Below are 23,457 nucleotides of genomic sequence, written 5' to 3'. Positions count from 1 at the left end.
TCAACTAGTAAGGGTGATGCTTATTGGGTAACTGGTTATCCACTCACATCCCTATTCTGGACCATCCTATGTTGATGTCAGTGAAATGGCCCTTGTGATCCATCAGTACCTGCAACACCATTGAGAAGTATCCCTTCCAGTTTACCAAGATAGATGGAATGTATATTCCTATCACCCCACCAAAATTAGGGAACTCCAATGTGGCAAAACTCTCCACTATGTCCTGTATGTTTCCCAGAGTCACTACCCTTCATAGCAGAAGAGTATTGATTGCCTTGGCAACCTGGATCACAGCAGCCCCCTCTGTAGATTTTTCCCACTTCAAATTGATTTCCAAGTGACTGGCAGCAATCTGCAATTGCAAGCTTCCACAGAGCTACTGCCACTCACTTCTGAATTGTCAAAGTGGGTCTCAGTCTGGTATTGCTGCACTTCAGGATGGGAGAAAGCAATTCACAAATTTCCATGGAAGTGGCCTTACATATGTCTTACAAACATCTATTAATAGCCTCCTCATATTCTTCATCTCTCTGGTGGGCCCTGGATAGACTCTGGACATACTGCAGAATAAAGCATGAAATGTTTGCTATAACTGTCATGGCACTTTGCTACTCAACAGGGCCCATATTTTCCCTGCTATGACATTGCATGGCCAGGCAGGGGGAAAAGGGTATGAAAAGACAGGGGTGGGGAAGGAGATGAGCACATTATGGAATGCTGACAACATGTATCCAGAACCACCAGCTGCACTGTTTTGGCCCCGTCGCACACTGGGAGTCTCTTTCCTTTCTTGTATGAGGCATGAAAGCCTTCCAAATACTGCAGCATGACGGATGGGCTTCCCCCAAGCACAGGGATGGGCAAAATACAGCCTGCAGGCCAGATTCAGGCCACGACTGTGCAGTGTCCAAGTGGAAACTCTGGGAATACTCCGTTCCTTTCATGCTTATATGCTGGTCAAAGCAGCCAGCTGTAGGGGCCATGTGCTTCTCTGAGCATTGCAAGCCCAGAGGGAGGTGGAGGGGGGGTTGCGTGTGCCTCTGCTCCCAGCATAATCTCGCAGCTCCAATTAGCCAGCAACTTCCTGGGCCATGTTTGTGGTACCTGCAGCGCTCAGAAGGCACCTTCCAGGGCTCACAATGCTCAGACAAACACATCATCCCCACAGCCACCACTCTGAGGGATGTGCAGGGGCATGGAAGGCACTGGGCTGCTGGCTGGGAGCTGCCCAGGTAAGTGCGTCCCAACCAGAACTTGCACTTTATACTAGGGATGTATGCGAGCAGTCAAGTCAACTACTTAACTACTTGCATCTCCCCACTTGCTACCTCTGTATCAGAAGCAGCAAGGGGTTGGGAAGCAGGAGCCGGTGGGCAGCCAGCTTAAAACCTGGCTCCTCACAACACCATCTCCACGGTGCTGCCTGCCCTCCTCCCACACTGGAGCAGCTGCCCCTGCCCCGTGCAGGGTGGGCGGGGCAGGGGTGGCTGCTCCACATCCAGCAGAGCAGACCCTATCTGCATCTTCCGGGGCTGTCCACGAACAGGAGCTGCTTCAGCAGCAGCCCCTGTCCTTGGGGGATTCCAGCTCCCCATTGGGACCCCCTGTGGACAGTGGCTGCTGGACCTGGCACAAGCTGGGACTGAGCAAGAACAGCTTGTGCTGGTCTGGGATCCATCCCCACTGCAATTCTGCAGTTTAAATGTAGTAGGAGCCAGGCTGCCTGCCTGCCTGCCCGGCTTATTCTATATTTAAACTGCAGAGGTGCAACAAGTGGTAACTCCGAGCATTCCTCCCTTATCGACTAATTGAGTAGTCAACAGAAATTCTATCAACTGCACGATTAGCTATTTACTTGCGTCTTAACATCCCTACTTTACAACCTCCCACTCCCCAATCTTCTGCTCCCCCATGATAGGTCATACCCCATACCCTCTGCACCCCCGCTCCTGCATCCATCCCTTTCCTGGACCCTGCACCCAAATCCCACCAAACTTCTTCACCCAAACTTCCTCCCAGAACTCACATCACCTCCTGCACCCCAACCTCCTAATCTGAGCTCCCTTCTGTACCCAACCTCCATCTCAGACCCCACACTTCCTCCATTAATATCACTGCAGATTGTGATCCTTGATCATTTACCAAATCCTTGGGTAGAGGTGGGCAATGATTTTTATGAGGGGCCGGCCATTCCAAGCACCCAAGACATGAGTCATGGGGGTTGCTCTTTGGCATAGGCTTTCAGCAAGGACTGCAAACCTGAAAGCCCAAGGTTTGCAGCCCCACAGCCCCAAGCAGTTGACAGGCCAGAAATGATTTCAGTTACCAACCAGAACGGGGCAGGACAAGATGTGGCCCAGGGGCCGGATCCAACCTGCCTAACACTTGGATTTGGCCCCAGGACTGTATCTGGTTGCTTTGTATTTATATTCTGCTCCCTGTGCCACCAAATTTCCAGGAGGTGGCTCAAGCAGCAAGATCCCATGGCTCGTGGCTTCCAATTGCAGTGCTACCTTGCCAGGGGCTGGAGCTGTGAGCCCTTTAAATAACTGCAGCAACCTTTGGCGGCTGCCAAGCAACGCGGTAGCAGCGGACCCGCGAACTGGGAGCCCTTTGATATGTTTTTAATTCAAAGCCTTCAGCTCCAAACAACTGGGGGAGGGGTTAGTCCCCAGGTCCCACCCCTTCCACCCTAGACCATGCCCCTTCTGAGGTGGAGCTGGCCTGTGAGCAGGTACCAAAATTCACTAAGTGGTCCCTGTGCAAAAATTATTGCCCACCTATGAACTAGAACTGCTGACAACAACTATTAATGCTATTACTGTAATACTAAAAGTATTACAACTAACACTATTAAAACTAAGGGAGCACTTGCAAACAAGTGAATGTTATTCCAATGCCACCACAGATGGTAAGAAGAAACTAAAGGAGGGCTGGGTCAGAAAGGTCATATATAGAGTGCCATAAGGGTGTCACTCTAGGGGGCTCCTCAGCCCATCTGATGAGGGCTGCTAAGGGAAAAAGTTTCCATTGTCCTTGCATGCACACTTGATTGGAATCGATCTGAACAAGCACTCAAAAAATAAAAGTCTACATATGAAAGTTTGTTGACCATACAGTAACAAGATTAATCCCTTTAACATCTATGAGGATATGCCTACTGAGAAACCAATATTTTTCATGTTGTCATCACATGGTAAGAAAACAGAGCCTCCCCATCGCCTTAGCCTTCATACCTCACAGTACACAATATCAGCACCAAAATCCAAAGCCAAAAGACGCATGGGTAATGTTCCAACCCGCACCATGGGAGCCAAAATGTTCTTGCCTCCAAAACAGAGTGCTGGAATGTTCACAGTCATTCCTTTTGTGGTATACTCTGAAACAAAACGCAAAACAAATGAGAGAAACATTTTCTCTACCAAGGGACATGTAGAATCAAAATTTCCTTCCCCCACAACCAATGAAATTCATGGGCTTTTTTAAAATCCACCATTTATTACTAAAATAAGTTGTCAGGTTGCTTTTTCATTCTGATAGAAAATGGATTTGGTTAATGGACGAATCCCACATTTTCTCAGATTATTTTATAAGGAATAAGGGTAATTTCAAAAGAAGGGGTTTCTTTTGACACCACCGCATCTCGACAGCATTTCTTTTTCTGAAATAGGGTTTTTCAAAATAGCGCCCGGACGCGATTATGCAAATGAAGCATGGGAAATTCAAATCCATGCTTCATTTGCAATTTCGCTCCGCTGCATTTGCATTCCTCTCAAAAGAGGATTGCAGCGTAGACAGACCGATAGAGTCCATATGGGTGCACATGACAAAATTCATTCTGCACATGGCCAATCTGTGGTGGGGATGGGTGAGGGGTTAGGAGTGTGGGAGGGAGCTCAGGGCAGGGGACTTCCATGATAGATTGCACCCTCAGCAAGTTTGCAGATGACACTAAGCTAGGGGGAGAGGTAGATACGCTTAAGGGCAGAGATAGGGTCCAGAGTGACTTAGACAAATTGGAGGATTGGGCCACTAGAAATCTCATGAGATTCAACAAAGACAAGTGTAGAGTCCTGCACTTGGGACGGAAGAATCCCAAGCATAGTTACAGGCTAGGGACCAACCAGTTAAGTAGTAGTTCTGCAGAAAAGGACCTGGGGGTTACAGTGGATGAGAAGCTAGATATGAGTCAACAGTGTGCCCTTGTAGCCAAGAAGGCTAATGGCATATTAGGATGCATTAAGAGGAGCATTGCCAGCAGATCCAGAGATGTCATTATTCCCCTTTATTTGGCTTTGGTGAGGCCACATCTGGAGTACTGTGTCCAGTTCTGGGCCCCCCACTACAAAAAGGATGCGGACGCATTGGAGAGGGTCCAGCGGAGGGCAACCAAAATGATTAGGGGTCTGGAGCATATGACCTACGAGGAGAGGCTGAGGGATTTGGGTTTGTTTCGTCTGCAGAAGCGAAGAGTGAGGGGGGACTTGATAGCAGCCTTCAACTTCCTGAAGGGAGGTTCCAAAGAGGATGGAGAGAGGCTGTTCTCAGTAGTGACAGATGGCAGAACAAGGAGCAATGGTCTCAAGTTGTGGTGGGAGAGGTCCAGATTGGATATTAGGAAAAACTATTTTACTAGGAGGGTAGTGAAGCATTGGAATGGGTTACCTAGGGAAGTAGTGGAGTCTCCATCCCTAGAGGTGTTTAAGTCTCGGCTTGACAAAGCCCTGGCCGGGTTGATTTAGATGGGATTGGTCCTGCCTAGAGCGGAGGGCTGGACTTGACGACCTTCTGAGGTCTCTTCCAGTTCTATGATTTTATGATAAGGGGATGGTTGGATGAAATAACATGATCTTGGTAACTAATTGACCATTCATTATAGGGAACTTTCTGGGTGTCTGGCTGGTGAGTCTTGCCCACATGCTCAGGGTTTAGCTGATCGCCATATTTGGGGTCAGGAAGGAATTTTCCTCCAGGATAGATTGGCAGAGGCCCTGGAGGTTTTTCGCCTTCCTCTGTAGCATTGGGCACAGATCACAGCTGAAGGACTCTCTGCATGTTGGGGCCTTCAAAGTATTTGAAGGCTTCAATATTTGAGACATAGGTGAGAGGATTATTCTAAGAGGGGTGGGCGAGATTCTGTGGCCTGCACTGTGCAGGGGGTCAGACTAGATGATCATAATGGTCCCTTCTGACCTTAAAGTCTATGAGTCTATGGGGTGGTGGTGCAGGGTCTGGCAGAAGTCAGGGTACAAGAGGGGGCTCGGGGTTGGGATACGGGGTCTAAAAGGGGGACTGAGGCAGCTCCCGTTTGGTGGTGGTGGGGAACGGGTGGCCCCCTGCTGCCCCGTGCTCCCCTAGGAGTCCTGGCCAGCGGGAGCCGCGGGGTCAGCGCTTCCCGGCGCTCTGAGGGAGGCTCCCGCCGGGCGGAGGAGACAGGGCAGCGCTAGGAAGCCCCAGGCGGGGCGGGCCCAGAGCACAGGGACGTTCCAGACGGGGACGCGGGGCTGCTGCCCTGCAGGCGGGCCAGCGCCGATCCCAGCAGGGAGCCCCGTGGTAGGCAGCGGCGCAGCCCAGCGGGAGCCCCGGGGCAGAGGGAAGGCCCCGGAGCGGACTCGGTCCCCGCGGGACAGCCCGGGGGTGGGGCGGAAGGATCCCTGGGCGGCTGAGGAGAAGGGGCGCGGCCCAGGGAGCAGCAGCGACCGTGGAGAACCGGCCCGCGCAGGGATCCTCAGGCTGGAGCCCTCCGGCTAACCGCCCGCTCACCTGCCAACGGCACCTCGCGCAACTCCTGCGGCAGCCACCTAGGCCGGCTCGGCTCCCAATGCGCATGCGCCCCTCCCCGCACTCGTAGCACACGTCATCGGAGGGCGCCTCTTTTCCTTTCCCCCACGTGGCCGCTGCGCTGCCGGGATGGCGCTGCGCAAGGCCGGGGCGCTGGTGCTGGGCTCCCGCCGGGCCGCTGCCGAGCCGCTCCTCCTGCTGCGCTGGGTGCAGGGCCCGGCGGGCGGTGGCGGGCAGCCCCCGGAGAACGTGGTGCGGATCCCCCGGGCCTTGCAGCTGCGGCTGGCTGGGAAGCCGCCCAGGCGGGGCCGCGGGGTGCCGGTGGTGCCGGCCCGGGCGGGGCAGTTGCTGCTGCGGAGCCGGCGGCCGCAGCTAAGCCAGCCTCGCTGCCTGACAGTGGGGCGCTGGGAGCGGCCGCTCCTGGTCTCGGCGGGCTGGAAACATCGGCGCTCGTGCGGGGACTACTTCCAGCTGGAGCGCTCCCACAGCCAGGCACCGGCCCTGCAGCCTTCCCTGGCCGACCGCGGGGATGACTCCTTCCAGGCGCTTGGGCTGGAGCCGGCACTGGTGTCGGCCTTGCAGGCTCTCTCCATCAGCCAGCCCACGGTCGTGCAGCGCCGCTCCATCCCTGCCCTGCTGCGCGGGGGCAATGCGCTGTGCGCTGCCGAGACGGGTAGCGGCAAGACTCTGGCCTACCTGCTCCCCCTATTCCAGAAACTTCTGGCCCGGCCTTCACTGGGCCCATCGTGGCCACCCTCCCCTCGTAGCCTAGTGCTGCTGCCTTCCCGGGAGCTGGCGGAGCAGGTGCGCACAGTGGCCGCATCTCTGGGCCGTCCGCTGGGATTACGGGTGCGGGAGATTGGTGGCGGCCGGGGCATGGCCAGTGTGAAAAACCAGCTCCGTTCCGATCCTGATGCTGATTTGCTGGTGGCCACGCCTGGGGCTCTGTGCAAAGCACTGCGAAAGAGGATGGTGAAACTGGAGAAGCTATCCTGTCTGGTGCTGGATGAGGCTGACACCTTGCTGGATGTCACTTTCTTGGATCTCGTGGAGGAAGTGCTTATGCAAGCCCCTATTGCCCACAGTCCCAAAGAGGTGGCTGGCCAGTGGGACACCAAAACCCAGCTAGTGATCGTTGGGGCAACCTTCCCTGATGGGCTAGGACAGCTGCTGAGCAAGTTCACCGACCTAGGCCGCTTCCTCACCCTCACCAGCAAGAACTTGCACCACCTCCTTCCCCATGTCCAGCAGAAGTTCATCCGCATCAAAGGCAGCGACAAGGTGTCTGAGTTACTTCAGCTCATCAAAAACCCTGGTCCGTCTAGTGGAGCCATTCTCGTCTTTTGCAACAGTGCTAGCACAGTCAATTGGTTAGGCTACATCCTAGATGACCACAAAATCAAGCACCTGAGGCTACAGGGACAAATGCCTGCAGCGATGAGAGCAGGAATTTTCACTACCTTCCAGAAGGGAGAAAGGAATGTCCTTATCTGCACTGACTTAGCCTCCCGTGGACTGGATACCAGCCATGTGGAGCTAATAGTCAACTATGACTTCCCTTCCACATTACAGGACTATCTCCATCGTGTGGGGCGAGTTGGACGTGTGGGGAGCAAGGTGCCTGGGACAGTAGTTAGTTTTGTAACCTATCGTTGGGATGTTGATCTGGTGCGGAAGATAGAGACTGCAGCCCGGAGAAGGACTAGTCTCCCTGGAATGAAGTCTGCCATTAAGGAGCCTTTGCCTGAAACAGACCTGACTCAGGCTGACAAACAATGAAATTGTAAAGCCCAAATTGGATTTAGGGTGCCTTCTATTGAAGGCCAAGTCTGCTAAACTTAATTTTGTGAGTGAGAATGGGCAAAGAAACAACATAACGAGAGTGTTCCTGCTTGGTTAGTTACTGGCAGGTGCACACATGCATATCCGGATGAACTAATACTTCATGGTTTTCTAAATCTCAATAGATGTAATAAAATCCACAACTAATAAATAAGTTTCCCTTCTGTTTAGTAAGGGCTGTGTTGCATTTATTCTGCTCCTGAAATCTTGACTTTTCATTTCATATAAACAAGGCATGACTTGAAGAAAATAGGTATTCATGTGGATTTAATATAGTACAGGAGAAGATATCAGTGCATAATAACTAGTCTCCATTATCCTCAGGTAGGCAGTGATTATTACATGCAACTTATTTAAAAGTTGCAGAAATAATTGATTCCTTTAGAATGTTAATATACTTTTTTGAATACATTATTTCATGAGTGTAGATGTTTGACTTGATTATTAAAATTAAGTCCTGTGTATCCACAGAATAGGTAAAACAGCTTGAAGGAATGCATACTTTCTAACTTTGGTTTGTTTTCTCAACCTTCATGTGGAAATACTCAAGTTTGAAAGTAACTTTGTTTTGAGGTCTTTCAGGAAAGTTGAGACCAGCTGTTTCTAAGGGAAAGTTACAACATAAAATAGGAAAGGAAAATATCTCTCAAGCTTGGTTTCTACATCACTTTTAGGTTCCCTTCCAGTGGGGGAGAAATGAGTGGGTGAACTTAAGTGCTACTTGTTACACACAAAGATAGGATGAACACGTTTCCCTAACCTGAAAATGTGGCAGTAGTATATTGCCACCATTACTTAATGTGCTGCTGCAGTGGTGACGCTGCCTTCAGAGCTGGGCAGTTTGAGAGCAATGGCTTCTACCTCTACCTCTAAACACAGCACCAGCAATACTAGGTAGCTCAGGTCTGGCCAGAGGCATCATCACTTCTTGTGTGTGAGCGTGAGGTAAAAAAACTGGGCATTTGCTCTTGCCCAAACACTCCCGTGTCCCTATGGAGTAAGAGCACATGGGACAAATGCCCAGATTTGCCAAGAATCTGGAATTCAAGTCTGTCTGGAACAGACTTGTAAATGGGACTGTTCTGGCAAAAATGTTACTGTGGTGGGATGGACCAAGCCCTGATGACTAGTGTTCCCTCCAATTTTTCCCACCCCCGAGCAGTATGCGGAGGTAATGTGTGGCAGGAGTGGGACCAACAGGTTCTGAGCGTGGGAGGGGACTCAGTGCTAGGCCACAGGTTGGGGTGCAGAAGTGTAAGGGCTCTGGCTAGGGGTGCATGCTTTAGGGTGGGGGTGAAGTTGAGGGGCTCAGAGTAGGGACTGAGAGTTGGCATGCAAGGGCTCAGGCTGGAGGTGCAGGCTTTGTGGGTGAGGCTGGGGATGAAGAATAGTGTAGGAGAGGGGCTGCAGGTATGGGGAGGGGCCCTGGGCTGGAAGTTGGAGTGTATGAGGAGGGTACAGGCTTTGGGGTGGGGCCGAGGATGAGGGCTTTGTGTACAGGAGGATGCTCAAGGCAGGGGCTTGGGGCTTAAGCATACCTGGGCAGCTCCCTGTTGGAGATGGCGAGAAGGGGCCCCTTTCTCCTAGCCAAAGCAGCTCGGTGCTGGGCCAACAAAGAGGGGTGCCCTGCTACTGTCCTGGGCAGCTTCAGGGCTTGCAGACGGAGATCTCCCAACTGCGTCCCTGAGCCACTATATGGGGCTTAATGGGAAGCAGCTATGCAGTTTAGGGGGAACTTAGCTGATGTTCCCTACTTAAGGTCTCACAACACTGCCTCACCATGCCCCAGAGAAGAGCATTGGGAGAAGGTCCTCTGAGCTGCATAGGATGGCTGTGTGGGACAGGGCCAATCAGAAAGGGACTGCAGGAAGCACCCAATTGGTGCCTAGCAGCAGCACTACAAGAAGAGCAGGAGTGAAATTAGTTATGTGCTGGAATTGGTGGAGCTTGGATGGTGTGTGTTCCCGGCTGGCTAAAGGAGCTACAGGACCTCGGACAGAGCGGTGCTGGCAGAGAAATGGTGGAAAACCGTCTGGGCTGGCAGCTGGACTCAACCAGGAAAAGATGCTAAGGTAAGGATGAAGAATGTATGAGGCTGTGGGGAAGTGGTCCAAGGAAGCACTGCAGCAAAGCACCCTAGTTAAAGGGTCATGGGCAGCTGCTGTCATGGGCTGAGATCCGGAGTAGAGAGTAGGCCTGGATCTTCCTCAGAAGACACTGGGGAAGGCTACAAAGAAAGAAAGGCCAACGGAAGAGTATTGGGATAGGTCCCCTGGCTGGTCTGTTTCCCCAGAAGGTTTTTTATTTCACATATGACTCTGATACTCAACCGTAGGCATGAGTCACAGAAGACCCACCTCAAACAGCGAATGCAGGCCCATAGGCTCAAACAGCCATACAACGTAACACAGTACCATGAAACTTTGTATTTACAATCACCAGCTTTATACAGCAATAATGCTCAGATCAAAGGTCTGATGATGATGGCTGTGGTACGGTTGATGAAATCACCGATAAGCGTGGACCTTCATGCAGCATTTCAGGTAACAAGTATCCAAAAAGGCTTTGGTAAGAAGTGCTCACAGTATGTGTACAAACAAAACCTTGTAAACAATAAATCTGAACAGAAAGAGACTGACACTTAACAAATACACTCTTCAGAGTTTTAGTTTAAATCTTGTTCTCTCATCCTCATTGGTGCTAAACAGACCAGCATTAGAAACAATGGTTTCCTGAATATAACCGGCACTAACATTAAAACCAGCAAATATACAGGGTGATAAGGAAGAGACAAATACTCAGACTTTTGAGAGACAAATTATGACTGGTTATATGAATGCACTGAGCTTTTTTTACTCCCTCAAAGACTGACTAGGAAAACCTGTCACGAAGAAGGGATATCCAGTCATAGCAAACTAATTTAAACCAGCTTGCATACAGTAGAAACACTGACTTCTAGATGTGATTTACAACAGAAACATTAGAGACTTTACAACAAGATTTTTTTTTAACTTCAAGCAATCTCTGAAGAAGTGAGTTGTGCCCACGAAAGCTCATGATACCATCTACATGTTTTGTTAGTCTAGTAGCACCTGAAAGACTATTTGTTGTTTACGTTTTTCCTTTTACAGACTAACTCCGCTACACCCTGAAGCTTCCAAATATTATATCACTAATAAACCACATTCCAGTTTGTATTCGACCCCATCAGATTGACTGCTCTTTGCTGAACACAAAGCTGGATTTTTTTTCCTTATCTGATAAAACCCCACCCTCCATCTAAACTTAGGCCTCAGTCTCTCTGAATCTGCAAGTATTCAGGAGCTTATATGATGTGAGTACCACTGCTATAAAGAATCTGGTAGTTAATAAGCCACAACAGGGCCAGCTGTGCCTGTGTTAAGTAGAGATATTAAAAATACATTTAGCTAAGTTAATATGTAACCACTGAAAATTTCAGTGGTTATACATTTACATGGGGGGCAGGGGAGGGGCAGGTGAGTACCAGCTCCTATCAGAAACAGTAGCGGGGGTGGGAAGGGGGGAGGGGAGAGCAGGCGAGAGCCAGTACATGTGGGGAGCTGGCTTAAAAGGCCTCAAAGGGAACAGTGTGGGGGTGGGCAGTGCCTATGTGTAACTGTACTCATTAACCAATGAGGTTGGGCTCATTGGTTACATGGGTACATGTTCACATCCCTAGTGTGAAGGGATTCACACTGCTGCATTAAGGAATGGTTCAGAATTCCTTTAGCATGATGAATAAGTCTTTAAAGCACTCTGCCCCAGAATCGTCTCTATACAAATGTGTTCTCCCCATCCTCCCAATTTTCTCTTTCAGTGGATTATCATTTTACTGTAATGCATTCTCATTTTTTATGTCCAGGTCACACGTTAGTTGTTGAGTGAGTAGTAGAAAAGTTCTCCATGCGTATTCTCACAAGCTTTTCAGCAGGAGCTGGCTTCAGGAGGAACTTGCAGGTGAAGACTTGCCGGCAGGCCTTGCGGAAGTTCTCCGAGAGGAAAGCATAGATGATGGGGTTAATGCAAGAGTTCCCATAGGCTAAGCAATGAGAGATTATGCGAAAAGTGAAGGAGATGTTGTTTAGAGGAAACTGACCAAACTCTGCCCACATGGTAATGATGTGGTGTGGGAGCCAGGATATCAAGAACACAGCAACCACGAGTAGCACTGTCTGCGCTGTCTGGAAAAGACAAAGCCATGTGTTAGCCAGTGCTAAAAATGATCAGTTCTGGGCATGTACTATAAGGTTTATTTTCCTTCTTGTGTGCAGCACTGGCCACTGCTAGACCCATGATCAAATCCCATACTTTCAAAATAACCCAAAACAATATCATCTTTATTTCTATTTCATGCTGTTCTTTAACTCTGCAGAGCATTAATATTACCATTGTACAGATCTATAGTGCCTCTTTTGTAAGGCTCTCCAAGCGCTTAATAGGCACAGTATGCAGTAGACCACTGAAATGCTGCAGCTGTGTAATGGAACTCAGGAACATGCCTTTTGGATAGGTGGAATGGCATCGAGGTGACCCAACAGACCCAGGTTAAATAATATTTAATTAAACAGGTCCAGGACCTTGGGGGTATTTTTGTTTTCTGAAATGAATTCAAGCCCCACCATAACTCTAATTGTACCACTGGAGCTCTAGTTCAACATACTCTCAGAAGGAAGAAAGCTACCTGATGTAACACCAGCCAAAGTTGTCAGGGTCTTCGTCCCTACTTGTAAAGGCTCCCTGACAAGAAAAGCAGTTTTGTTTCTTTTTATTTTAGTTCTAGCTGACAGTTATTGTGCATTGGCAATCCCTCTGTGGAAACGGAGGAGACAATGTTGCTTGAATTTTACTGCGATGTGAAATGGGTGAGATCAACCTCAGCTGGAAGATACAGTGCGGCCCTCGTTTAGCTATGCCAAGGTAAACACCTCCAACGCTTTGTCTCCACTTAGCTCACTTGAAAATTCTTTAACTTTTTTCTTTAATTTTTTTTTATTTTACTGTTTAATAGAGAAATAAGCTTGAAATGATGAAGACAAAACTTTGAATGGGGAGTAGGGTCTTATAGTGCAAATTCCTAGAGCTGGGGCATGGTGCTTCTATTTTCAGTTCTGCCACAAACTTCCCATGTGGATGTAAACCCCCTTTTCCTCCCTGTGTTACTCAGGAACAGTCACACACACACTAAAGAATATATGATGGTGGTGCTTCCATCTTACTGGCCCTGTACACACTTAATGGTGTGCCTTAGGAGCCTCCAGGAATAAAATTATTTCTGCAATAATCCGGATCTAACTCCAGGACAATTATAAATAATATACATCTATTTGATTAAATTAGAATTAACACACCTTTACTTAACTTAAATGTTTCTTTAAGTTAAGTAAAGATTAACAGTGAATAAAATCAATTAAAGTACACAAATAAAAGGAACTTATCTATCTGGCATTTGCACTGCCACCATTTATCCCACCCCAGAGCGTGCACTCCTCTGGATTCAAAGTCCCAAACACTTGCATGGGCGTGCTTGAAGGTCTGCAGCTGGAGTGGAGACAGCACTCTGCAGGTCCTGTGTGTGTGAGTCCAAGCTGAGCAGCCAGCTGCAAAATTCCTCTGCCACTGCAGCTGGCTCCATCAAATGCCAGCAGCTCTGGTTCACTGGGCTGGTCACTCTGCCTCTCTTTGGACCCAGAATTAGTCTGTATCTCTGAGGTCTGTTCCAGGAAGCACTTACCCAAAGAGCCCAGTTACTCTCAGTTTCCTCCTGTGTGCAGGAATATGTAGCCTTTTTCAGGCATAGCCAGAGTCTTTCCCATCTAGGGACAATCAGCAGCCCCTGAAGCAGCCTGCTAGATCCAAGCCCCACATGCTCTCAGTTCCAGGCTCTAGCTGCAACACAACAGCTTCTGGACAGCAGCCTGGCTCCTTTCTCCCGAAAATGGAAAGCCTCTCTCTCTCCCAAAATGCCCAGATGAATCCCCTTCCTCCTTTTTCCTCCAGGGCTCATGGGAGTTGTAGTCTCTAGGGCTAGATTGTGGCACAAAGGATCCTCCCAGAAAAAGTCAGAGGCCCCTTTTAGTAAGGGGACTACATAAGTCATAAGTCAGTCATCTAACCCTAACATTAGCATCAGACCTATACAAGTAGGCTACGTCTAGACTGGCATGATTTTCCGGAAATGCTTTTAACAGAAAAGCACTTTTTGCAGAAAAGCATCCGTGGCCAATCTAGACATGCTTTTGTGCAAAAAAGGCCCGATCACCATTTTTGCGATCGGGGTTTTTTTGCGGAAAACAGATGCTTACGCGGAACTGGTGCTCCGCGGAGCAGTTTGAGAAACACGGTTCTAATGAACAGATTAAATGGCAGAGCTTGTATTAGCTATACCTAGCAGTGCCTTAGAAAACTGGGGCAACATTACTTTAACTTAATCTCTAGTATTTCACATGGAAGTGTGGCAGGGATTTGCTCTGTTTCTGCCATTATTTGAAACCTTTAAAGAGAAATATTTGAGGAGGCAAAAGGAGCCAGACCTTTAAACTCCATTGAAATATATTGAACTAGATCTTTTTGTGAGAAGAAAGTAAAAAAGGTGTATTGTTTCATGTGTGACAAAGTCCCTTGGTAGCTCCCTGGGGGTTCTGCGCTTCTTGGTGGTTACTTGAGCGCCTCAGAGACTCACAGAGCCCCCTTTTTTGCCCTGGGATTTCCCTAGAGGCAAGGGTCCACGCTTACCAAGTCATTCTCATCACAGGCCAGTCCTTGGGGTTCAGGATTTGATTTGATTTGCTCTGCTCTGTGCACCTTCTAAAAATTCTACCCCCCACCCCCATGGGAGGAATCCTTTTATAGGAACCCCAGAGGCCTTAATTGGGATGGTGTAGACGGAGCTTGATCCTGCCTTGAGGGCAGGGGGCTGGACTCGATGACCTCTCGAGGTCCCTTTCAGTCCTATTATTCTATGATTCTATGATTCTATCTCAGCTGTCTACACTGTCCCTTTTTCGCACAAGTTTTGCGCAAAAGGGACTTTTGCCTGAACGGGAGCAGCATAGTATTTCCACAAAAAGCACTGATTTCTTACAGTAGGAAGTCAGTGCTTTTGCGGAAATTCAAGTGGCCAGTGTAGACAGCTGGCAAGTTTTTCCGGAAAAGCAGCTGATTTTCTGGAAAAACTGGCCAGTCTAGACACAGCCGTAGGGATAATACTCCAGAGACAAAGGTGTTGCAAGAATAAACTTATTTTGAGACCTGTGTCAATGAAGGTGCTATCAATGTGTTAATTAGTTACTGTGAAGTCACCCGTACTGACTGAAGGTAGTGAAGCCCCTATAAAATAAGAAGTTAAGGCTTGATGAGAGGCCATACTTTGCAAAATGCACAACCTATGTAACTACTGCCACATGTGAGGCCAAAAGACTAGCAGGATTGAGAGAATGGGACTTTTGTATAGGTTATCCCAGATGCTTCAACTTATCTGCAGTTACATTATATAGGATCAAAGTTGAAGGGATTCAGAGTTGTATTTATCATAAGACAATCACATAAGCTTTTGAAGAAACTTACTGCTCTTGCTTCTTGTTCCATAGAAGTGCAAGAAAGCACTCAAGATTCTCAGCATCTTCATCCCACCTAATGGAAGGATCTACATTTACACAGATACCAAGAAGGTTGAATTCTTTTGGACCTTAAGTGATGGCTAAGGAAGGGGTTCTCTTCCCTTCCTATAGTCTAGTAAACCTTTCAAATGTACTCTTTTGAAGTGTATCACCAGATAACATTTTTCTGCACTGCTGATGTACAGATTGTCCTCTGTGTTGTTTTCTGCAGACTAAGAATGTTAAAATGTGGCTAATCAGCTAATTGAGTAGTCGATGGAATTCCATCCACTACTTGATTAGTCGATAAGGAGGGGAGTGCTCGCTACCTCAGTTGCAGCTCTTCAGTTTAAATGTAGTAGGAGTTGGGCTGCCGCAGGCAAAACATATAGCCAATTGCAGCAAGGCTGCTACAAAAAAAAAGACTACTAAGGAGCGATATGAGTAAGATCTATACAATAATAATTGACATGGAGAAAGTAGATAATCATAATACTAGGATTTACTACATTAAATTAATAGGTAGCAAGTTTAAAACAAACAAAAGGAAGTATTTCTTTACAAAATGCTCTGTCAATCTGTAGAACTCTTTGCTAGAAGATGTGAAGACCAAGACTATGAAAAGGTTCAAAAAAAGAACTAGATACATTCATGGAGGATAGTTCCATCAATGGCTATTAGCCAGGATGGGCAGAGATGAGGTCTTTAGCCTCTGTTTGCCAGAAACTGGAAATGAGCAACGGGGAATGGGTCACTTGATGATTACCTGTTCTGTTCATTTCCTATGGGGCAGCTGGCACTGGCCCCTGCTGGAATACAGGATACTGAGCTAGATGGATCTTTGGTCTGACCCAGTATGGCTATTCTTATGTTCTTGAAATCTTAAAACTGGAAATATGTCTTTAATAGGTGAAATACTAGCCTTTAACCATCATCTTTGAAAAGTCATGGAAGATGGAAGAGAAGACTAGAAAAGGGCAAATATAGTGTCCATCTGTAGAAAGGGAAATAAGAACAACCGAGGAAACTACAGACCAGTCTAACTTCTGTGCCCGGGAAGATAATAGAGCAAGTAATTATGGAATTCATCTGCAAACAACTGAAAGATATTAAGGTGATAGGTAACATCAGCATGGATTTGTAAAGAACAAATCATGTCAAACCAAACTGATAGCTTTCTTTGATAGGATAACAAGTCTTGTGGACAAGGGAGAAGTGGTGGATGTAATCTACCTAGACTTTAGTAAGGCATTTAATATAGTCTCACATGATGATCTTATCAATAAACTAGGGCAATACAACCTAGATGGGGCTACTATAAGGTAGGTGCATAACTGACTGAATAACAGTTCTCAGAGAGTAGTTATTAACAGTTCCATAGGAGTCTGTTTTTGGACCGGTTCTGTTCAATATCTTCATCAGTGATTTAGATGATGGCATAGTGAGTATGATTATTAAGTTTGCAGATGTTACCAACCTGGGAGGGGTTGCAAGTGCTTGGGAGAGCAGGGTCGTAATTCAAAATGATATGGACAAACTGGAGAAATGGTCTGAGGTAAAAAGGATGAAGTTTAATAAGGACAAATGGAAAGTGCTCCACTTAAGAAGGAATAATCAATTTGACACACACAGAATGGGAAGCGACTGTCTAGGAAGGAGTACTGCAGAAAGGGCTCCAGGGGGTCATAGTGGACCACAAGCTAAATATGAGTCAACAGTGTGACACTGTTGCAAAAAAAGCAAACATGATTCTGGGATGCATTAATAGGTGTTGTGAGCAAGACACGAGAAGTCATTCTTCTGCTCTATTCTGCACTGATTAGGCCTCAATTGGAGTACTGTGTCCAGTTCTGGGCACCACATTTCAAGAAAAATGTGGAGAAATTGGAGAAGGTCCAGAGAAGAGGAACAAAAATGATTAAAGATCTAGAAAACATTAGCTATGAGGGAAGACTGAAATAATTGGGCTTTTTTAGTTTAGAAAACTGAAGACTGAGAGGGGACATGATATCAGTTTTAAAGCATCTAACAGGGTGTTACAAAGAGGAAGGAGAAAAATTGTTCATCTTGACCTCTGAGGATAGGACAAGAAGCAATAGGCTGAAATTGCAGCAAAGGAGGTTTAGTTTCGACATTAGGAAAAACTTCCTTTCAGTGTGGTTAAACGCCGGAATAAATTGCCTACGGAGGTTGTGGAATCTCTGTCACGGGAGATATTTAAGATCAGGTTGGATAGACATCTATCAAGGAATAATCTAGACGGTGCTTGGTCCCGCCCCGAGGGCTGGGGACTGGACTTGATGATCTCTCGAGGTCCCTTTCAGTTCTAGTATTCTCTGATTCTGCAAGCAGCATACAAGTCCAGCTTGTCTGCGGCAAAGGCATGAATTTGGTCTGTTTCTCTGTGTCTTCAGTGTAAATAGAACTAGGAAATACCTCAGAGAACAGTGAAAAGTGCATCTACATGGAAGGTAAACAAAGCTCTCAAGCTAAATGAACTGGAATGAAGACCATTTCATGATCACAACTTGGATGAGGTCTTAACTCTCAGGAAGTCTTTTGGTCTCATGAGACAAACAATAGACTGTGAAATATAGCAGAAAAAAAAGTTATTTTGGCATCCAACATCCAGGGAACAAAAGGATAGCATTGCCCATTGAGCTCATGAAAAGTAGATCCTCTTGATCTGAAAAGCAAAACTAACTGGAACTGACTATAAGTGAGCATCTTGTTGACACAAAGATTGCTGAATTTAACTTGCTGAAGTTAAGTTTTAATCTCTAGAAAGTGTTTTGTTTTATAGGAGCCATATCTGTGTCTTTTATTCATACTTAAATATCTGTTCATTGTTGTTAAACTTATGCTTTTTTATTACAAAACTGTCTCAGTGCTGTGCCTTAAACTGAAGAGGGTGAAGTAATAGAATCTTAGAACCTGAACCAGAAGGGATCTTAGTAGGTCATCTAGTTCAGTCCCTTGCATGCATGGAAGGATTAAGAAATTAACTAGATGATTTCTGACAGGTGTTTGTCAAACCTGTTCTTAAAAACTTCCAATGATGGTGATTCCACAGACTACTTAGGCAGCTTGTTCTAGTGCTTAACCACCTTGATAGTTAAGAAGTTTTTCTGAATATCCAACTTAAATCTCCCTTGCTGCAGTTAAATATGTTTCTTGTCCTGTCCTCAGAAGCTAACAAGAACCAATTTTCACCCTCTCTTCTAACATTTCATGTACTTAAAAACTGTTATGTCATCCACCTTGTCTTCTCTTCTTCTTACTAAATAATCCCAGTTTTTACAATCTTTCCTCATAGCTCATTTTTTAGACCTTTAATAATTTTTGTTGCATTTCTCTGGACTTTCTCCAATTTGTTCATATGTTTTTTGAAATGTGGCACTCAGAACTGGACAGAATACTCCAGATGAGGCCTTATCACAGTGGAGTAGAGTATCTTGTGTCATGCTTACAACACTCCTGTTAATACATCCCAGAATTATGTTTGCTTTATTTTATTTTTTTTGCAACAGTTTCTCACAGTTGGCTCATACTTTACATGTAGTACACTATAACCCCTAAAACCCTTTCCACAGTGCTCCTTCCTAGGCAGTCATTTCCTGTTTTGTGTGTGTCCCTCCCTAAGGGGAATACTTTGCATTTGTCCTTGTTGAATTTCATCCTATTTGCCTCCGATCATTTCTCCAATTTGTCCAGATAATTTTTAATTATGATCCTAACCTCCTAACCACTTGCACCCCTTCCATCTTGGTATCATCCACAAACTTCGTAAGTGTACTCTCTATACCAAGAGTAGGGAATCTATGGTCAGATGCAGCCAGTGGCTTGCCTTGATCCAGCCCATGAGGCTCAGGGCTCTCCAGCCCTGCATCAGCATGAGCCAGCACTGACATTCCAGCCACACCATGGTTTGGTGCCCCTCTGCATGGCTGGAGCACCATCCCCCAGCTCCCCACTGCTGGAGGGAGGGGGAACCCTGAGCCTCGCAGGCTGGATCAAAGCAAGCCGCTAGCTCCATCAGGCCCAGAGGTTCTGCCCGTTAGGAGAGGAAGAGGCTCTGTGCTGGAATGGCAGTGCAGGGCAACGTCACTGGGAACCACTCCCGTCACTGGGATCCCCTGCCAATGGGAGAAACGGGTGGAGCCTGCAAGCCACTGCAGGGTGGCATGGAGCCATTTGTGCCCCCCCCCAGAGCTATGCTAGATAAGTGCCCCCATCGCCTTCCCCTTTCCACTCCTTCCTCGCACTCCAGCCCGCTCCTGCACTCCCCTCTCACTCATACCCCACACCCCATCTTTCTCCCCACCACACCTCCCAGTCTGCTGCTGCATCCCACTCCTGCACCCCCTCTCCTACCCAGACTGTGCACTTCCACTCTCAGCCTGCTCCTGCATCCTACCTTCCAGACCCCACACTCCCAACCCACTCCTAACCCCTACCACCTGCCCAGACCTTACACTCCCACTCCCTGGCAGCCCCTTCCCACACACTTCCATCATTTTTGACCCCACCCCAGAGGCCCCAAAAATGTGCTAGCCCCAGGCTGTAGAAAACTTAATTTGGCCTTAGAGGGAAGCCCTGAAACCTTGGCATCCCCCTGATGGGGCTGGTGTGCGAGGGGAATCGTGGTGAACAGAATTGCATGAGTGAGGCATGTTGTCTTTTTTTTTCTGCTTATCAGCTGGGGGCCACATTCATGTGGCGGGGTTTTGCTTTTTGTTTTTTTGTTTTGTTCCTCATTTGTGTGTGGACCTCAATTGATTTTTCTGTGAGTCAGAGGCCCCTGACTCAAAAATGTTTCCTTATTCCTGCACTATACCATCATCTAAATCATTAACCAGGATACTGAACAAAGACAGATGCAGGGACTGATCCTTGTGGAACCCCATATGCTCTCCCCTTCTAGCTTGACTGTGAAGTACTAACTACTCCTCGTGAACTGTTTTCCAGCCAATTATGTGCCCATCTTGTAGTAGCTCCATCTAGCCTATATCTCCCTAGTTTGCTCATGGTAAGGACATGCAAGTTGGAATAAAAAGCCTTACTAACATCAAGATAAACTAAACCGATCGCTTCCCTTCTTTCTACAAGGCTTGTTAGCCTGTCAAAGAAACCTATTAAGTTGATTTGACATGATTTGTTCTGGACAAATCCATGCTGACAGTTACTTATCTCACTATCTTCTAGATGTTTGCAAATTGCTTCATTATTTGGTCTGTTATCTTTCTGCATATTGAAATCCTCAGCTACACTCACAGGCTTCTGAGAGAATCCAAGGCATGGGCCTGGACACTGGAGGGCAGATTATTTTGAGGGGACTTGGGACTAGAAGTGGTGTTGGGGTCACTGTAAGGAACAGCCACGGTGGTGGAAATCAGTGTGAGGATGCTTTGTGCAGGCTGCTGGTGTCAGGGTTAAACTGCCCAGGGTTACAGGTCAGGCGATGACAGAACCCCTTACCAGCCTGTGTGAACCCCAAAGCATCTCAATCATTCTGCCATGTGCTGTCTAAATAAAGTTAGAGTAGCCAATGCCTTTTAAACCCATCAAGAGAAAGGATATCTTCCCCTCTAACTGCCTGTACTAAATTTAAGTCGGATCCGCGTAACTCGGGGACTGCCTGTACTAAATTTTGCAAAAACTTTTCACAACAAAAGCTAGGAATTCATTTTGCAAACCCATTTCATGTCTTACATTTCAGTAAACCTGATCTGTACCAACTTTTAATTTCAAAACTTTTTTTATAGCCACAAAATGTTCGTCTGGGTGTACTATTCAGAGCAGAATATATGCTGCTTATAATTAACAGTGTAATCTGAATGAGTATTTGATGTTATGAAGTATTTGGAATGAGGAAATAATTGAATGAGCATGGACCTTATCAAAAATGCTTTTTGCTCAAAATGAATATTAGACATGTGTTCAATATTTTTATGACAAGCTAATCCAGAACACTAATTTCCTGGGAGCAGGAGGGCATCCTTCATTCTGATCAAGAGACATGTGTTACTGTTGAGTCACATGCTTGCAGTAATGACCCCACCAACCTAAATGACTTTTATTGTTTAACTATTTCATGACTTTAAGACGAGTCAACACAAAAATGTCCCTATTTTATTTTTAAGATATGGTCATCTTACATTCAGGATGAATGCAATTAGCTGTGAATGTAAGTTATCTCTGAAAGCTTAAGGATTCTCATTAAACTTTCTCTGAGCTGTCTATTTATGTTCCACTGAACAGCTGCTTGGAAACTAATCTAGACCAGAAATGGCTTAAAGGAGCTATAATTACTGCATTATGTTCTGCATAGCTCTATGAAAATCAGTCTTAAAGACTCATATGAATTTATGTATTAAAACTAGAAGACTTAGTCAGTGTTGCTTGGGCCCTTAACTTAATAAGGTGCCACAGGACTGCTCATTTTCAAATAAGTTTTGTTTTTCTTCATTTAAATCATTGTTCTGAGGTAGGGCAGGGGATGAAGGGTTCAGTATTCAGGCTGCCTGCGAGAGAGGACAACCCCAGCCCTCTGTCACCAAAGTAGCTTGACTGCTGCAGCGGACACAGCCAGGGGGAAGGGTGCATATCCCCCAGCAGCAGGACAGACAGACACAAACTCTTTGAAATGTGTAGTAGACAGATGTCCCTTTCTCCACCTCTGCCCCCTGATGGCCCAATGAGGTTATAGTTATCCTGATCCCCATCTCTGGCCCCTTACTGCCACCTGTGGTCATACTGCAATATAACTCCCACCAGCCAGACCCCTCCCTTTCCATTTTATGAGACACAATCAAATTCTAGGCACATCCCATTGTCCTGGTACAACCAAATGCTTATGTTGCATTAAGTTATGATAAGAGGAAGCTGCATACTGAATTTGGTAGTCCTAATTCTTACCATTTAGGAGGAGTTCTTGAACAAATGGACTCACAGATGGATAGACATATTCACATTTCTAAAATATACAGATTAAGATTAAGTCAAGATGCGGAATAAACATTCTAGCATGTCTGCTGGCAGTGATTACATTAGAGATTGTCTATATCATGAAATGCCCTGGAACAGATGTCAAGAAAACCTCCTCATGTGGAAACTCACACTGCATATTGGAAGTAGGTCAAGCTAATTCGGTAAAAGGTAGTCAGTGCAGAATCCTAGTTTCCACACAGGGAATTATTGTAGAACAGCTATCATGCTTTGAATTCATAGCCTTGCTTATTTCGCACTAGCTCCCTGGCATAGACAAACCCTTCAAGCATTCTGCAGCTTAAATGTTCACACTTGTCGCAGTTTTCCCCAATTTCAACAGTTTACATCAACCTCCCTCTCATTCCCTCCATCAGAGTATTTTCATTAACCTCACTCCACCTGCCCTCTCTACTCACCTACTGTCACTTGTCTGACTGTTTGGCTAATCCACTAACAAAAGCCTGCCCAAAACTATTTATTTTAAATTCAGAGGGAAAAGTTGCAGTACTGACAAGATGTTGGCCAACCACCCTGTTTGCCCTCCTGGTGAGTGAAATCCCTTCCGTTGTCCAGTCCATTGTCTTGTCTGTTTGGATTGCCAGCTCTTCAGGGCACACACAATTTATTCTATGGTTGTGCATTGCCTCTCACACAGGGGCCCCAGTCTTTGTTGCTGCTGTAATATCAATATTATTGCCTGAGTTCATACGGGCCACAGAGTCACTAGAATGTTTCCTCAATGTAGAGAGATCCTTTACTATATCTAAAAATAGAATTGTGCAAAAATAGTTGTACAATATGTTCCAACAAGGTTATTCACTCTTAAATATTTGTGTGACATCAGTTGAATATAATATCTGAAACAAATAATTATAAAACTATCTATTGCTATCATTTTTTGGTTCCTATAACTCAGATTTACCAAGATGAGTAGGGTCTATTTCCTGGTTAGAACCACAGTTGAGTACACATGTGCCGATCACTTAAGCCTCTTTTTTCTCCCCTCCAAGAAACAAATTTAAGGTTCTCTCCATTCTCAATCTATCTTACAGAACAGAACTATGCAGGAAATAAAGAATATGGAACCAGCAGTTCCAACCCCAGGGAATTTTAAGAAATGTGGACATTCAGACAGGCAGCGTCCCCTTTAGAAAAGTCTCACACTAAATCTAAATTCCCTTTCCATCCATGGAAGAAACCCAACTATCAATCTGTAAGTCTTACCCAA

At 46.4% G+C, this 23,457-nt stretch overlaps 3 protein-coding genes across 8 annotated transcripts in view; 1 reads left to right on the top strand and 2 right to left on the bottom strand.

Moving 5' to 3' along the window:
- The window catches only part of DUS2 (dihydrouridine synthase 2), a 70,811-nt gene extending 64,939 nt beyond the window's left edge, over nucleotides 1-5,872 (bottom strand). For 2 of the 6 annotated variants that reach the window (XR_012906751.1, XM_075940319.1), the window contains exons 1-2: nucleotides 5,764-5,871; nucleotides 3,237-3,379 (exon numbers count right to left, since the gene is read on the bottom strand). Coding sequence is in view for 3 of the 6 variants with exons in the window: in XM_075940319.1 (XP_075796434.1) it covers nucleotides 3,237-3,362 (126 nt within the window). In the remaining 3 variants the exon portion in view is untranslated. Of the gene's footprint in view, nucleotides 1-3,236; nucleotides 3,380-5,763 lie in introns of all 6 variants that reach the window. The other 4 variants (XM_075940316.1, XM_075940317.1, XR_012906752.1 and 1 more) reach the window with 3 other exon arrangements.
- DDX28 (DEAD-box helicase 28) lies at nucleotides 5,832-7,797 on the top strand. Its single transcript, XM_006117646.2, has one exon. It carries the CDS (start codon nucleotides 5,911-5,913, stop codon nucleotides 7,558-7,560), a length of 1,650 nt encoding a protein of 549 aa, XP_006117708.2. The 5' UTR covers nucleotides 5,832-5,910; the 3' UTR covers nucleotides 7,561-7,797.
- Nucleotides 7,798-10,831: 3,034 nt separating this feature from the next.
- LOC102448953 (galanin receptor type 1-like) overlaps nucleotides 10,832-23,457 on the bottom strand; it is a 30,796-nt gene continuing 18,170 nt past the window's right edge. The window contains exon 3 of the mRNA XM_006117647.2: nucleotides 10,832-11,825. Coding sequence (XP_006117709.2) covers nucleotides 11,508-11,825 — 318 coding nt within the window. The 3' untranslated portion in view covers nucleotides 10,832-11,507. The remainder of the gene's footprint in view (nucleotides 11,826-23,457) is intronic.

The sequence above is a fragment of the Pelodiscus sinensis genome, chromosome 12 (assembly GCF_049634645.1).
Source record: "Pelodiscus sinensis isolate JC-2024 chromosome 12, ASM4963464v1, whole genome shotgun sequence".
Lineage (NCBI taxonomy): Eukaryota > Metazoa > Chordata > Testudines > Trionychidae > Pelodiscus > Pelodiscus sinensis.
The sequence above is the reverse complement of the archived record's forward strand: the minus strand, read 5'-3'. Positions and strand labels throughout refer to the sequence as shown.

Bases quoted from the DNA above. Each gene is read 5' to 3' on its own strand.
- DDX28 (XM_006117646.2), top strand. From the start codon at position 5,911: ATGGCGCTGCGCAAGGCCGGGGCGCTGGTGCTGGGCTCCCGCCGGGCC.